Genomic DNA, 13,276 nt, shown 5'->3' with positions numbered 1-13,276 from the left:
TAATGAAGAAAAAAAAAATCAGTAAATAAGGAAAATTCAGTGCTATTCTATACTCTGTTGTCCATAGCGCCCTCCTTGGTCATGGCTGGGATAAGGTTAGCTTCAGGTTAAAGTGCTGAGGTAAGACGCATTTTGACAACACATACATTAGTCAGACCGTTCCAGGTAGTTGGACGTCGGGTGAGACCCTATCTCTGAAACCCCGACGCGGCATCTTGGTGTAGAAATCAAACGTCCAGGGAAATGCGCATCACAAACTGTCACAGGTGTGTGATGGTGGGTCCATTTTCAAGCTGGGGTCTGCATACAGTTGATATGTCCTATGAAGACAGCTTTTATTTACTAACAGTACAGTAAGCGCATTGGACTGAACTTTATAACTGTGTCATGTTTACTTTTGGGACCCGGCGGGTCCAGTAACAGTCGGATTGGACTCATCCACAAAGGTACACTGGAGCTTTTAGCTAGCTAGCTGTTAGGCTACGTGTAATTTTTTGCTTGTTTGGTTTTTTTTTGTTGAAAATTACAAGATTACTCAGAATGTCTAGAATTTGTTATAAAGCAGGTGTGTGATTAAGAAATCGGTTAAGTAGCTAAAGATGCTGCTAACTTTGACTGATTTCTAATGCTAACTCCGGGTTAGCGTTAGCTTAAGTTCTCACACTGCCGTTATGAGATATTCTTATTCTTGTAACAAGCATGGTCATCCACATAATTTTCTTGTTGTTATATTTGGTAGTATGTAGCACGCCATGAATGAATTGACTATAAACATGTAAATATAGTTTAGTTCTTAGTTGCTGTTTTTGGCATAATTTTACACGACGCTACAACTAACGTTAGCTAGCTAGCTAATATTGTGGCCAGCGCGGCCTTCAGGTGGACCTGAGGGATATTTAGTTAACGCTAATTATCATCTAGTTAACTTCATCAGATGTTCGCATTTATCTTGCAAAATGCAATATATCTCTCGCTATTTGCTAACGTAATGTTATTGAGCTGTTTTTTGCTAATACTAAATTTGAACTAGAGCCAGTGTCAGATACTGATATCAATGTCTGAGACTCAAAAAGTCAAATAGAAAAATTTAGATATTCGTTGTTTTTTTTTTTAAACGATTTGTGACCAAGATGGGTCTAGGTATTTCTAGTACTTTTCATGGAACAACTATGTACTTTACTGTAATGGTATTCCTGGACAGCACAGGGTAAACACAGATGCAATATACTTATAAAAAGCTGATGTCAATTAATGTTGTACTGTGGTTGTCTTATATAGTATAAATACTCTGGATTGTACTTGTGGCATATTGTGACGCATTAACACCTCTGCTTAATTTGTCAGCCATTTCATTTGCTAAAATAGGAAGACAGATATGTTATTTCTTTAAAGACCAGACCGAATGTATCAATTTTCACCCTTGTTGCAAAGTTACATTAAGTGACAGCTATATATACACTGATCATCTGTAAAGTTACAATCACTGACAGGTAAAATCAGAAGTGGCTTTATGATGATAAATTATTATCTCGTTACGATGGGACCTGTCAGTGTGTGGGCTTTGTTGGGCAGCAAGTGAACATTGTCTCATCCTTTTCAAAAGACTCCATTTTGTTTGAATCTCTGTTAAAATGGCTGAAAATGAGAAATACTGTACATTGGTCTCTATGAAAAGAAATTCAACAGCAGTATCACAGCTGTGATATTACAACTAGATTAGGGAGGCGGTTGAATTCATCTAAAATTCACAACCATGGTTTTCACTCCTTTTACATCTGTTTTTTTTTTTGTTTTTTTTTCACTGAATGGGAGACAAATGTGTTTTTCCTGACAGTATAACCATGGAAGCAAATGGATTCACAGAAGATGCACAGTGAGCTGCAGTGTGACACAAGTGCCAGCCAACTGCCGCATTGACTCCTGTGTGTCATAATGGTGTTCCTGATCAGTGTAAGTACTGGAACAGACTGTTGATCATGTATTAGGAAATTTTACAAAATGTTACTTTTGTATGATTGTGTGTTTTAAAAATTATAATAATCACTTCAGATGTTAATCTGAATCCACACTCAGAAGCAACCCACTTAAAATATGTGCAGCATTTGAAGAGTTGCTGTATTATGCTATAAACATGTGTGGCATAATATTAACTTCAGTTGAGTAAGGAAATAAAGCCAGATGATAAATTCAGTTAATGTACTTTTCACTTGCTGTATAGACTGTTTCCCAGCAACGCTGTTTGAAGATGCTTGTGCAGATAGGGGGCAGAAAACAGTTTTGCAGAGCGCTATGTTAAAAGAGTTGAGGGGGTTTGTAGTGCAGTTAATGCTCCTACGGCCAGTATACATGCTTCACAGGGAGCAGCTACAGTTTCTTTCTCCCACACACACTGCACTGAACTGTATCAAAGAGACTGCTTTTATTTTTCTTTTTGTCAAATTTACATTAGCTTTGTTTTGTTCTGTATCAAATTACACATTGGTGTAGACATAGTTAGCCTCACTCTTTACATTTTTATATACATAATAACTTTGACTTTTTATTAAAGAGCCAGCTAGTGCTCATGTTTTGCGTTTAATCCAAGCTCAGCACTTTAGATGCAGTGAATGAATAGGCTCTTTACTCCAGAAGCCCTGGATTCTATAATATGTTAGTGAGCTCTGGTTGTCCCATTCATATCTTCCCATGTGGAGAGACGGGTAGTGATATAATCACCAGGCAGTATCATGACTGTGAGAAGAGCTGGAGGGCAGCTGTCTCCTCTCTGCTCTCTACCCTCTCACACTCACAGAGGCTGATGCTCTGTCACTGCCTGATAAAACTATTGGACTGACACATGGCTGTGTGCACATAGGGCACGGGCATAGCTTGAAATTCTGCAGTGTAGGCACACACACACACACACACACACACACAAAAACAAAAACAAACAATGTTGCATAAATGCATGCACAATCACAAACAGACTGGCAGGTGCACACATATATAAACACACACACATTGAATGGGCATGTAGCTTTGCCAGCACAAAACCTCTTGACTTATTCCATGTTTTTAGTTTAGTGAAATAAGAATATTCTAGCTGGCCCCTTTGTCTGAGTCACATTTCCTAAAGGATGACTAAGATTTCACAGAATCATGGCCAATTTCATTAAATGTGAAGTTCTTAGACATGCTGTAACCTTGCTTGATAACTATGAAACTAGCTATGACAAATTTCATAAAATCTATTATATTATTTTAAAAATATATTACTGCGTTATTAATTTTCTCCTTTAGCATGCATGTAAAGTTTACCCCGCAGGGTTAATTTGTTCTCTGATGTAGTGGATAATAAAGGAGAGCACTTGATGTGTCATTTAATGTCTGTAGTTTGGTGATAACAACAGAGAACAGTAATCTACAAAGCTCTGATTTAAAGGCAGTTTGGTGTGTTATTTTCTCCACTACCACCCAATAATGCCATTAAGGTCATAGGAGATAGAGGACATGGTCCATTCTGTCTACCTTTTATTCTTGATTTCTGTCTCAGCCATAACTTTTTCTTGTACAGATAATATAGGTTGTATATCAGAGTCATATATCTCCCAACTCTATAAAGGGTCCTTCCATCTCTCTAAATGTGGCTTGCTGAGAGTAACATTTGGAAAATGACCACAAGCAACAATTTGCCAAGCTGTGCTGGTTGGTGTGCTCAATTCACTTTCTTCTTTTCTACGATAGCAGAATTACAGTTGAGTGTTCGCTGACCTAATGCAATAGAGGCTCCATACGGACAGAGTAATGTGATTTCCCAGGCTTTTATTCTGTGTCTGCGGCTGGATAGAGAGTGGCCTGAAGAGATGGCATCTGAATTGGGGATGGCGGCATAAGGGCCAGCAACCATTGAGTGAGAGAGGGAGGGACAGACTGTACTGTGTGATAGGGACTGCAGCAGGTAGTAGCCGTGACATGGTGTAAGAGGAGAAAAGAACAGATCAGGGTCAAGTGATTCTAATAAGGCTTTTAGTAAAGCATCATTGAACTCCTGCTATTGATTTTGGTAGTGTATTGACCTACTTTATTATCTGCAGGTCACTTCAGATTGGCAGTGTAGTTGTGGACTGCTACTCTATCCAAAATGTTAACCAGTGAAGCTGACCTTCATTGTTTGTTTCTAGAGCAGCTGCTTTTAAATGTCACCATCATCAAAGATGAACCCACTTTGGCCAGACATGCACTCCCAAAATATAGTAACTATCATAATAATAAACATGGACTACATTTTCCTCAATTAAATTCAGAAGTAAACATAATCATTGCCCATTGTCCACCACAACATTTTCCATTATGCCTGAAATCCTTTAATAATGTTTTGGCACAGATCTTTTATTTAAGCCATGCAGTATTTAAAACCAAACAGTAGTAAAAATATCTTGCAGCTATTTAGAAAAATGCTAATATTAGCAATAATAAATTCTGATTTTGTATATTTGCTAGTTGAGACCTGGCTCCAGGTCTTTGGATTACTCGTCAGATTTAAAATTTTAAGAGTTTCAAAACTCTGTTGCTTCTGTGAATAGCCTTTCCCCCATGTGGACCACTACTGAGCTAGTTAGTACCTTTTTAGGTTAGAACAAAGTTAAGACATCTAACTGTACCAGAATCCAAACAAATTTGTAAACAAGTGTTGATCAGAAGGTAGCTGTTGATGCTGCTGATTAAATTGGATAAAATCAGATCTTAGGTCATCTCACCACCATTTAGGGCAATACCTTATAAGAAAAGGAGTATTTTCCTTTTTCTTTAAGAAATTTAGAAAAAATATCTAGTTTCTTCCCAGCACTCACACAGCTTCTGTGTTGGCTGGAATGACACTAGGGGAATTAATGCAGCAGTCTTGATGATAGTGATAACAAAATACCCCTGTCCTAAACAGTAAATGACTAACAAAAAGTGAATTTCAGTCTGAATAATGGAAGAGTAAACAAAATGGCAATTAGCTAGAACATTAGCATACAGTATGCAGGTTCTGCATGAAACACTTTTTTTGGCTTGACCAGTATGACTGCACATGAGCATGGAAAGCAAATAGTGAAGTAGAACAAATTGTTCTAGTTTCTGTGAATATTGGTCTTTTGTAAGGTAATTTTAGAAGTTAATCAATACAAATGATTTTTTTCCAGTAGCACTGATGAAGTTTGGAATAGCACCTGACATTGGAGCAGACGTCTAATTTATAATGGTAGCTAAAATAATCTATATTTCTGTGTTGATACTTCACCATGGAGGTTTTGCCTTCTAAAATATGGACTCCTATGCGTACATGTGTTAAATGTATCCTCTGGCTCAGTGTTTCATCTCATAGGTCATTTTCCCTTCCTTTCAGCTAATCTGTTGCTGGCTTTGATCCTATCTCCACTGCCAGTCACAGACATGCCCTCAAGGCACCATGACATCCCCACTGTCTGTTTACAGCAGGGTCATAAAGAACGTTGCCTGCATCAATATTCCTATATCAGTGCTCTCTGTTGTTACAAACCACACACTGGCAACCAGAGAAGCATCTGATCGTGGTTGTGATATCGTTCTGGTAGCCCTATATATACCATATATATATATATATATATATATGGTATATATAGGGCTACCAGAACGTTCTGGGTTCTGGTAGCCCTATATATAGGGGTTCAGATGCTTCTCTGGTTGCCAGTGTGTGGTTTGTAACAACAGAGAGCATATATATATATATATATATATATATATATATATATATCCTTTTATTTTATATATACACACACATATATACACCTGGTGATTGTAATGAAGTGGGTTGCTGGTTCTATATGCTATAAGATATTTGTAACTCTGCATCTAGATTCAAACTCTGTTAGAATGTAGACTGAATATAACAAGTTGCTTTGTTGAGGATTATTACAACTGAAATTCTTCTGCAGTTGTGCAACTAAATAATTCCGACTTATTCAGGGTAAACATGGTTCAGCTTCAGCCAGAAACACAGGACTGGCTGCGTTATAATCTAACAGCAAAAGCCACTTGGGAAATACAATTTCACTGTTTTTTTTTTTTTTTTGTTTGTTTTTTTTTTGTTGACAGACAAAACAGGACACACAGTACTGGTAGAAATACAAAGGCAGGGAAAAGAAGTTCATTATTTGTTATTGTGTATTGTTAATACAGTATTTTATTAAGCTTTAAGATTTTTGCAGTAGTTCTTTATTGCAGTTATGGGTTTGCTTATTTGGAGAGCATTGTTATGTTAGTGTAACTAGAAACAAGGTATTAATACAGTACAACCTATCTCAACATTTTCTTTAAGTACCTCTTGTATGAATACATATCATTCAAGGATACACTTCTCTTTGAGAATTAAAACAATATTTGTTAGATTTTTTTTTTTGTGCTCTGCTTGTCACATTTCCTGTACCACCAAGTTATGCTCCATTCATCATACCAAAATAAGGCAACTGTAGATTTTCCATTTGGCTCAAAGAGGTGACTTGTAAAGTGAAACAGTCTGGCTTTTGAGTACATCTGGTTTATGTCAAACATATGTTGAGAATCATGGTGTTCTGTTGTGTCTGTGGAATGTGAGGTCTTTTTAAACTCTAGAAACAGTCAGTACCCCCCATAGCTGCTACAGAAATACAATATTACAGCACTACTTTACTATTTAATTCCTATGTATTCACCTATGACCTGTCTGTCATTGTTGCATACCCTGTACCTGTGGCATCATGTCAGTCTAAGGGCCTTCCCTATTAGACTCCCAGGCAATAAGGTCAGTGGTTACTGGGGACTGCAGGGTCTGGTGTCAGAGCGAGGGGCATGGTGATAAATGGGAGTAATCTCACAGCTGCTACAGAATCACAAACACTTTACTCGTGGGAGGGGAGAATAGGAATTTATATACCTTGTTTACCCTATGCTGTACATGTATTGTGTATGTACAGAGTGTACTGTATGTTGCAAAGCCATGCAATATCTACAGTACAGTATGTCTTTGAAACCTACATTTGTTTTCAATAAATAGTAATAAATTATCCATCTATTGTTTTTGTACATTGTGTTACACATATTATTTACATTACTGCTTTGGATAAACAATTTCCCTTTTTCATCATAAATTGATGTCAGTTTTAGCTGCTTTTATTCACTGCATGCCCTAAAGAAAATGACTTCCTTCATTCCACATCCTCAGAGGACATGCATTTCTGTTGAGCGTCTTTTTCATCAAATGTCACCTTTTTGTTCCTCTTTGGGTCTATCCAAGAATTGTGGATAATGGCATTATTTGGAGTAGGATCTGCCTCTATGATGGACACCACTCGCTTCTTCATCTTGCTTTTCAAGACTTTCTGGAACTTCTGCCTAGTGAAGGCATATAGCAAAGGGTGAAAGATAGTGGTCCCATAAGCCATGACCAGGAAGCCCAGTCTTAACTTGACCATTAGGTCACTGGGACCCACACTCAGAATGACTGTGTTAAGTACTGTGATGGGCGTCCAGCACAAAAGGAAAGTGGACACAATCAGGAGGGACATCCTGAAAACTCTTTTTTGGCGCTCTCGCCTTTCTCTGTGGCGCTTAACAGCCCTGCGCAAGGCAATAATTACAGAAACAGAGGTTCGCATGCCCAGTGTGGGGTTGCGACTGCCACTGCTTTGGGAACCATCTGTGGCTTCTTGCTGTGTTGTCATGGCAGTCATAGATGGATGCTTTTTTCTGCGAGCCTTCTTCTTCTGTGAAGCATGGAAACGTGTGCCAATGCGAATATTGAGCGCTTGCAGGATCTTTGAGTAGGTGATGAGCATAACAACAGCAGTAAAGAAGAAAATAGGAATCTGAGCAAGCAGGTGGTAATAGAGGCCAAGTTCAGTGTAGTACTGGTTAGTGTGGACCACATTCTCCACCAGTGTTTGGTTCAGCTCAGTATGTCCCTGGGCAAAGAAGCCAACTTCAATAAAGGGTACAAGAAAACTAACAAAGGATAGCACCCAAATGACAGCCAGTAGGGCCAGGGCACGGCCCATTGTCAGCACACGATTGGCTGGTTTAACTGAGATGTCATAGCGATCAAGGGTGATAGCAAGCACATTAGCAGCAGTGGCAACACTAGCGAAGGAAACACAGGCTTCATGGAAGCAGCAGACGAGGGCAGTGTCTCCATCCAGTGAGAGCAGTACCACCACAATGGTGAGGGGGATACAGCACACACAAACCAGCACATCCAACACATGGAGGTTCATAGTGACGATGTTGCTGACAGAACTAATCAGGTTCGATTTCATACAGTAGAGGGCAAGCACAGTGAGGTTAGAGCTCAAGCCCAGGAGGATTTCCAGCATGAGGAAGCCAGTCAGGGAGACCTGAAAGCTAACAGGATAGGGATAAGTGTTGGTGGTTGCCGGACTCATGGTACGGCTGATAGGTTCAGTGTTGTCAGTGACTGTGACGTTGCTCATGGTGGCTTCTTGTTCTGGGTCGGGAAGGATATGCATTATCCTGCATGAAGGGAGAAGAAAAAGAGTTTAAGAAGAGGAAAAGAAGTCGTCTGTGTTTGTGCATCTCTAGAAAGTTGTAATTTTCTTAGAAATAACACTCAGTCTTCAATAATAATGAAGCCTTTTGATTTTAAATGAGGAATACTGAGAGTAAACAATTTAGTAGTGCTGGAATTTTTACCCTGGCATAACGTGCAGATTAAAGTTTCTTGCTGGGCACATGGCATGGTAACGGTCTTGTCCCAATTAGCTTCTGCTTCAGTTATCATCATGTTTAATCAGACATCCACAGCAGAGGCACATCATATAACAAACCCTTAGGAACAAATTAAATTCTTACCGCCCTAATGGTTTGTTGTGTTTTTGTAGTAGATCAGCTGTGACTCTCATTCAAGCTAAGATATGTTTTCAGCTCTTTGATTTTAGCACATACATAAAGAATGAGGAACACAGATTAACGAAGAGGCAGATGGCAACGATAACGAAAGCAGAATTTGGATGGCTTAATATTATAAGGGGGAGGTAGGTAATAACATGTTTGCTATGGTTTTTGCTAACTAAATTCATAATTTCTCACAGCATTTTGTTCATTAGAGCATTATAGGCGCTCATTCAAAACTGAACTGTATTGTGCTAGGTAATCATGGTTACCTCATCACCAGCAGGCATATAGCTCTTACAGATGCACTGTAAAATACAGGATGTTTGTTCAGATGGGGCTTAAAGGAACATCTAATGAGTGCCCCCGAAAAACAGATACACATGCACCAATGCACTGATAAATTATAATAACTAAGTATCATGTGGCATATGAAGAAACAGGAAATAGTCTAACAACCCTCCCCCCACTCTAGCAAAAGAGAGATAAATCCAGTCTGGATGGCTGTAGATGACATGGAGGAAAAACAAATGTTTTTGTAATATTTACCCTTCCCTCCAGCACTATCTGAACACCAGGACTGTATAATCAGGCCATAGAGTCCATATTAGATCCAAAGAGACGAGCATCACATCCAAACATGGCCAGTAGAAAAGTGTTTCCACTCCAGCAGAGCCCCCCAGCAAGTCTTTTCCTTTCAGCACTAGTCCCTCCCAGAGAGGCTTTCAGCCAGAAAAGCACCTGTCTGTTTCACCAAAGGCTGTCTGTGGGCTTCCAGCTTTTTTCCTGACCTTAATGAAAAGAAAGCTAAGGAATCAGCCACCTGCACACAGTGGATGTTAATGAAAGCGGGCTAATGGCATTTACAAACTTTTTCTCAGATCTCTGGTCCGTTTGCCTTGTTGAGTGTGGGAGCACTGATGAATGTGTGGAACGTGGATAAGATGTCGGATCCACCTCCTGTTTATAATCTTACAATATTTCCAGACAGAAGAGACACAGCCATCCAAGAAAACAAAGAAACACAGACTCTCCCCTGCACAGACCTGGAATGTACTGCACATAGTTTGATCCAAATCTTTGTTTTTTGCTCCTTTGTCTCAATTGAAAAGACGACAGCCTGATCTATAAATATGAAAAAATAATTATATCCATTAGCCTGTACTCCAAGAAGCTGAGTTTATCAGTCAGCCATGCAGGTCTCCAGATACACCATAGTAATGTCCACAGTGTGTCCACGAGAGGTCAGTATGTCCAGGCAGTGTCCAGGCCCATATCTCTCCTGGGAGCACTAATGGAAAAGGCCTTCACTTTCCACCTTTCTCATCAGTTTCTGTAGGCCTGGCTCCAGCTGCCATTGACAGGTAAATTGAACACTGGTCTCCCCCTTGCCCCATGACTTGCTGAAGCCTAAGTCCCTGGAGATGGTATTGTTGAAGATTACTGGAGTACATGTTTGTGCAATCACCATGACATGTATGATCACAGTGACATTTATGTTGTTTCAGAAACTTAGGAGAAGGTCATCCTCATGAAATCATAGAATTGAGCTCATCAGACAAAGGGCACTCCTTATAGGTTTGCAAAAAGATGTCAGACAATGACTGGACATTAGTAAGTAGGAACTGCATGTAGCTGTATCCGTCTGTCCTTCAGTCCCACGTCTGTCTTTCACAGTAACCTGAAGAAAGAGAAAGGATAGGGTAATGGATGAGAGAGCGCGAGAGTAGGAGTAGGAGAGGGAAGTGTGGGGGATGCGTTGGTGAAAAACATATCCTCAGTAGATGGGCAACTCTTATTAGCATAGCAACAAGCCTATGATGTCTTATCATGTTCTTGTGCATCAGCTGATGAACTTTACATCTTTGTTATTGAATTAACATCACAGTATGAATAAAAGGTTTGTATAAAAGCAACTGAATAACATGTCACATTTTCAGATGCAATATTAACTGAAGTAGTATTTGGCTATGAGTATTGTTTACAGTGTAGATTATTCCAGGAAACGCCTTGGTGGAAAATATTATTGTGTTTCCATTTGTACCACCACAGTGGTGCTGAAATGGTTATTCAATTTTCACGATAGTACCGACTGGCTTAGAGCTTAAGCGCCGTATGATTCTTTGGGAAACTTAAATATAAAGATGCTTCCTTGTATGTCACTATAGGTTGTTCATATAATCTTGTTGGCCAGTATTCAAGGTTATTTCAATGAGGGGTGAAATGCTTGATCACAGAAATAATATCAGCAGCAATATGAACCATGCTTCTATGCCAGGCAAGATGATCATGCATGTTACAAATACGCTCAGTCTTAAAGTGCAATTGCAAATGAAGTTTATTCTATCATAAATCATGACTGTTTAGAATATGTGTATAAAAGTGAGTCACAAACAGTTATACTAAAACTATGGGATAATACAAGCATCCTCATGCATAAACAAACTATCAAAAGTCTTTTAGACTGTGATGTTTACAGTAAAAGCTACTTGGAATTAATAACCAACATTTTTGTCAGTTAGCGATAGATTTCACTTTACCCATAACATGTTTCTAAAACAATGTCTTAGACAGTGCACTAGACCTTTCCATTGTTGAGGCAATGTTCAGAAAATATTTGTAAGCCTTTCCATTTGTTTTGCTGTGACAGACATGTTTGGCTGCTGTCTTGGCTGACACATACACTCTACTCAGCTGAGTGCTGTAAATCAAACCAATAAGTAGAGTGCCCCATCAAAACACAGCACAGCTCACCATGCAGGGTAAACACAGATGCTCCTGAGCCGGTCCATTCACCATGCCGTTTCTCCTCCTTCCATCTCTGCAACAGTCTAGGTCGACTGATACAAATAGCTGGTTTATCTTCTGTGCTGTACAGCAGTAATCCAATTACAATTAAATATTGATGAATATACAAGGGTCACAGTACTGACAGATGTTCTTTTCTTTCTGGGTCCTGGACAGAGAAAAATAAGTCCACAGAGATTAGTCCTGACAGGGATTTTGGTGAGATTCTTCTTTTTCTCCCTGTGTCCTCCTTTTTCTCTTAACCATTTATGTTTATTGGTGTGTAAATACTCCTCATCTTACCAACTCTGTTGCGCTCCCTGTCTGGATGGGAGTGCAAACCATCACACTCCTGGTATCTCTCTATCTCCCGCTCTGCTCTCCTCTCTCTCCCTCACTCCCTCGTTCCAACTCTCTCTCTCACTCTCTCTCTCTTACTGCGGAGGTTTGCAGTGCTCCCCCATTGCTGATTGGTCTTCTGTAATAGGCTTAACCCTTTCCTCTCCAGCAAGAGGTGGTATTTCCTTTTGTTCTGACTCTATTCTGTCTTTCCTGCCAGTGATTGTGACATCCCGTGCAGGGCTCTAGTGTTTTAAGAAAAAAAGCTTCTACTACGCTGTTGCACAGGGACCTTAGATGCCATTGCGCTAAACATACTACTTGCTGCAGTGTCAGATAGGCAGACTGTAGTAGGAAAAGCAAAAAAATGCTGGGCTGATGTATTAATTAATTCTGTCATGATGCATTGAACAAGTAATGTGCTTGTGTGCCATAGGTGGAATGATGAGTTAGCACAGAAAAGTGATATATATTTGTATTGATTTTGTGCACATGCATAGGTCTTAATATGTGTACGTAAGTGAGCATGAAAGGCAGTGACGGTGACAGAGAGCAGATCAATTCTTGGGAGAAGTTGATTATGCAGAAAAGTAAAGTCAGAAAAGAATAGAATGATAATAGTCACTCTGATTGATAGCTTCAATTAAGTTTCTCTATCAGATTAGTAAGAGGTTGACCACCCTCCATTCCTTTGTCAAGGCTCATTCGTCAGGTACAATTACTGCCAGAGGGCATCCTGGTACCTGACAGCCTCCAGTAAGGAGAAAGGGCGGGGCATCTGTCACTCTGGTATGGCTACTAATGATTAAAGCCCACAGAATACATCAGGTGTTGTTATTGTGAAGGTGGCAGTTTAATAATTGCACTTTTGCCAGTGAGATGTTTCACTTAGTTTTTCAGCATTTGAAGTTGACTTGCTGCATTTAAGAACAGAGACAAAAGGTCTACAAGTGATTTAATGCTAGACAGGAAACACTTCGTCAATTAATAATTATATGCTGTTGATTGACAGAGGATGTATTGGCAAATATGACAGTTGATTTAAGTCAGAATTTCTATGAAAATGCCATATACTTCCAGCTTGTCAAATCTGAGGATTTGCTGCCTTTCTCTTATATTGTAAAATTAATAGCTTTGGATAGTGTTTGGGTTGTTGGTTAGGCAAAACAAGCAGTGTCAAGATGTTTTTTTTTTTTTGAGTTTCTGAAGAAATGTAATGGGCATTTTTCACAAGGTTACATGATTCCCTTCCTCTTGGCGGACTACC

The 13,276-nt window shown here is 39.4% G+C and overlaps 1 protein-coding gene across 2 annotated transcripts; it reads right to left on the bottom strand.

Annotated features, from left to right (window-relative positions):
* Positions 1 to 7,184: 7,184 nt before the first annotated feature.
* LOC113133227 (G-protein coupled receptor 22-like) lies at positions 7,185 to 11,675 on the bottom strand. Of its 2 annotated transcripts, none has more exons than XM_026311891.1 (2): positions 11,638 to 11,675; positions 7,185 to 8,505 (listed from the first exon to the last, which is right to left on the bottom strand). In XM_026311891.1, the coding sequence occupies exons 1-2, from the start codon at positions 11,673 to 11,675 to the stop codon at positions 7,185 to 7,187; spliced, it is 1,359 nt and encodes a 452-aa protein (XP_026167676.1). The 2 variants fall into 2 exon arrangements, with proteins under 2 accessions (XP_026167676.1, XP_026167677.1); XM_026311892.1 differs by lacking the exon at positions 11,638 to 11,675 and adding an exon at positions 9,433 to 9,542.
* Between the last annotated feature and the right edge of the window lie 1,601 nt (positions 11,676 to 13,276).

Source organism: Mastacembelus armatus, chromosome 6, assembly GCF_900324485.2.
Source record: "Mastacembelus armatus chromosome 6, fMasArm1.2, whole genome shotgun sequence".
NCBI classification, from domain to species: Eukaryota; Metazoa; Chordata; class Actinopteri; order Synbranchiformes; family Mastacembelidae; genus Mastacembelus; species Mastacembelus armatus.
Note: the sequence above shows the minus strand (reverse complement) of the source record. Positions and strands in the feature narration are given on the sequence as shown.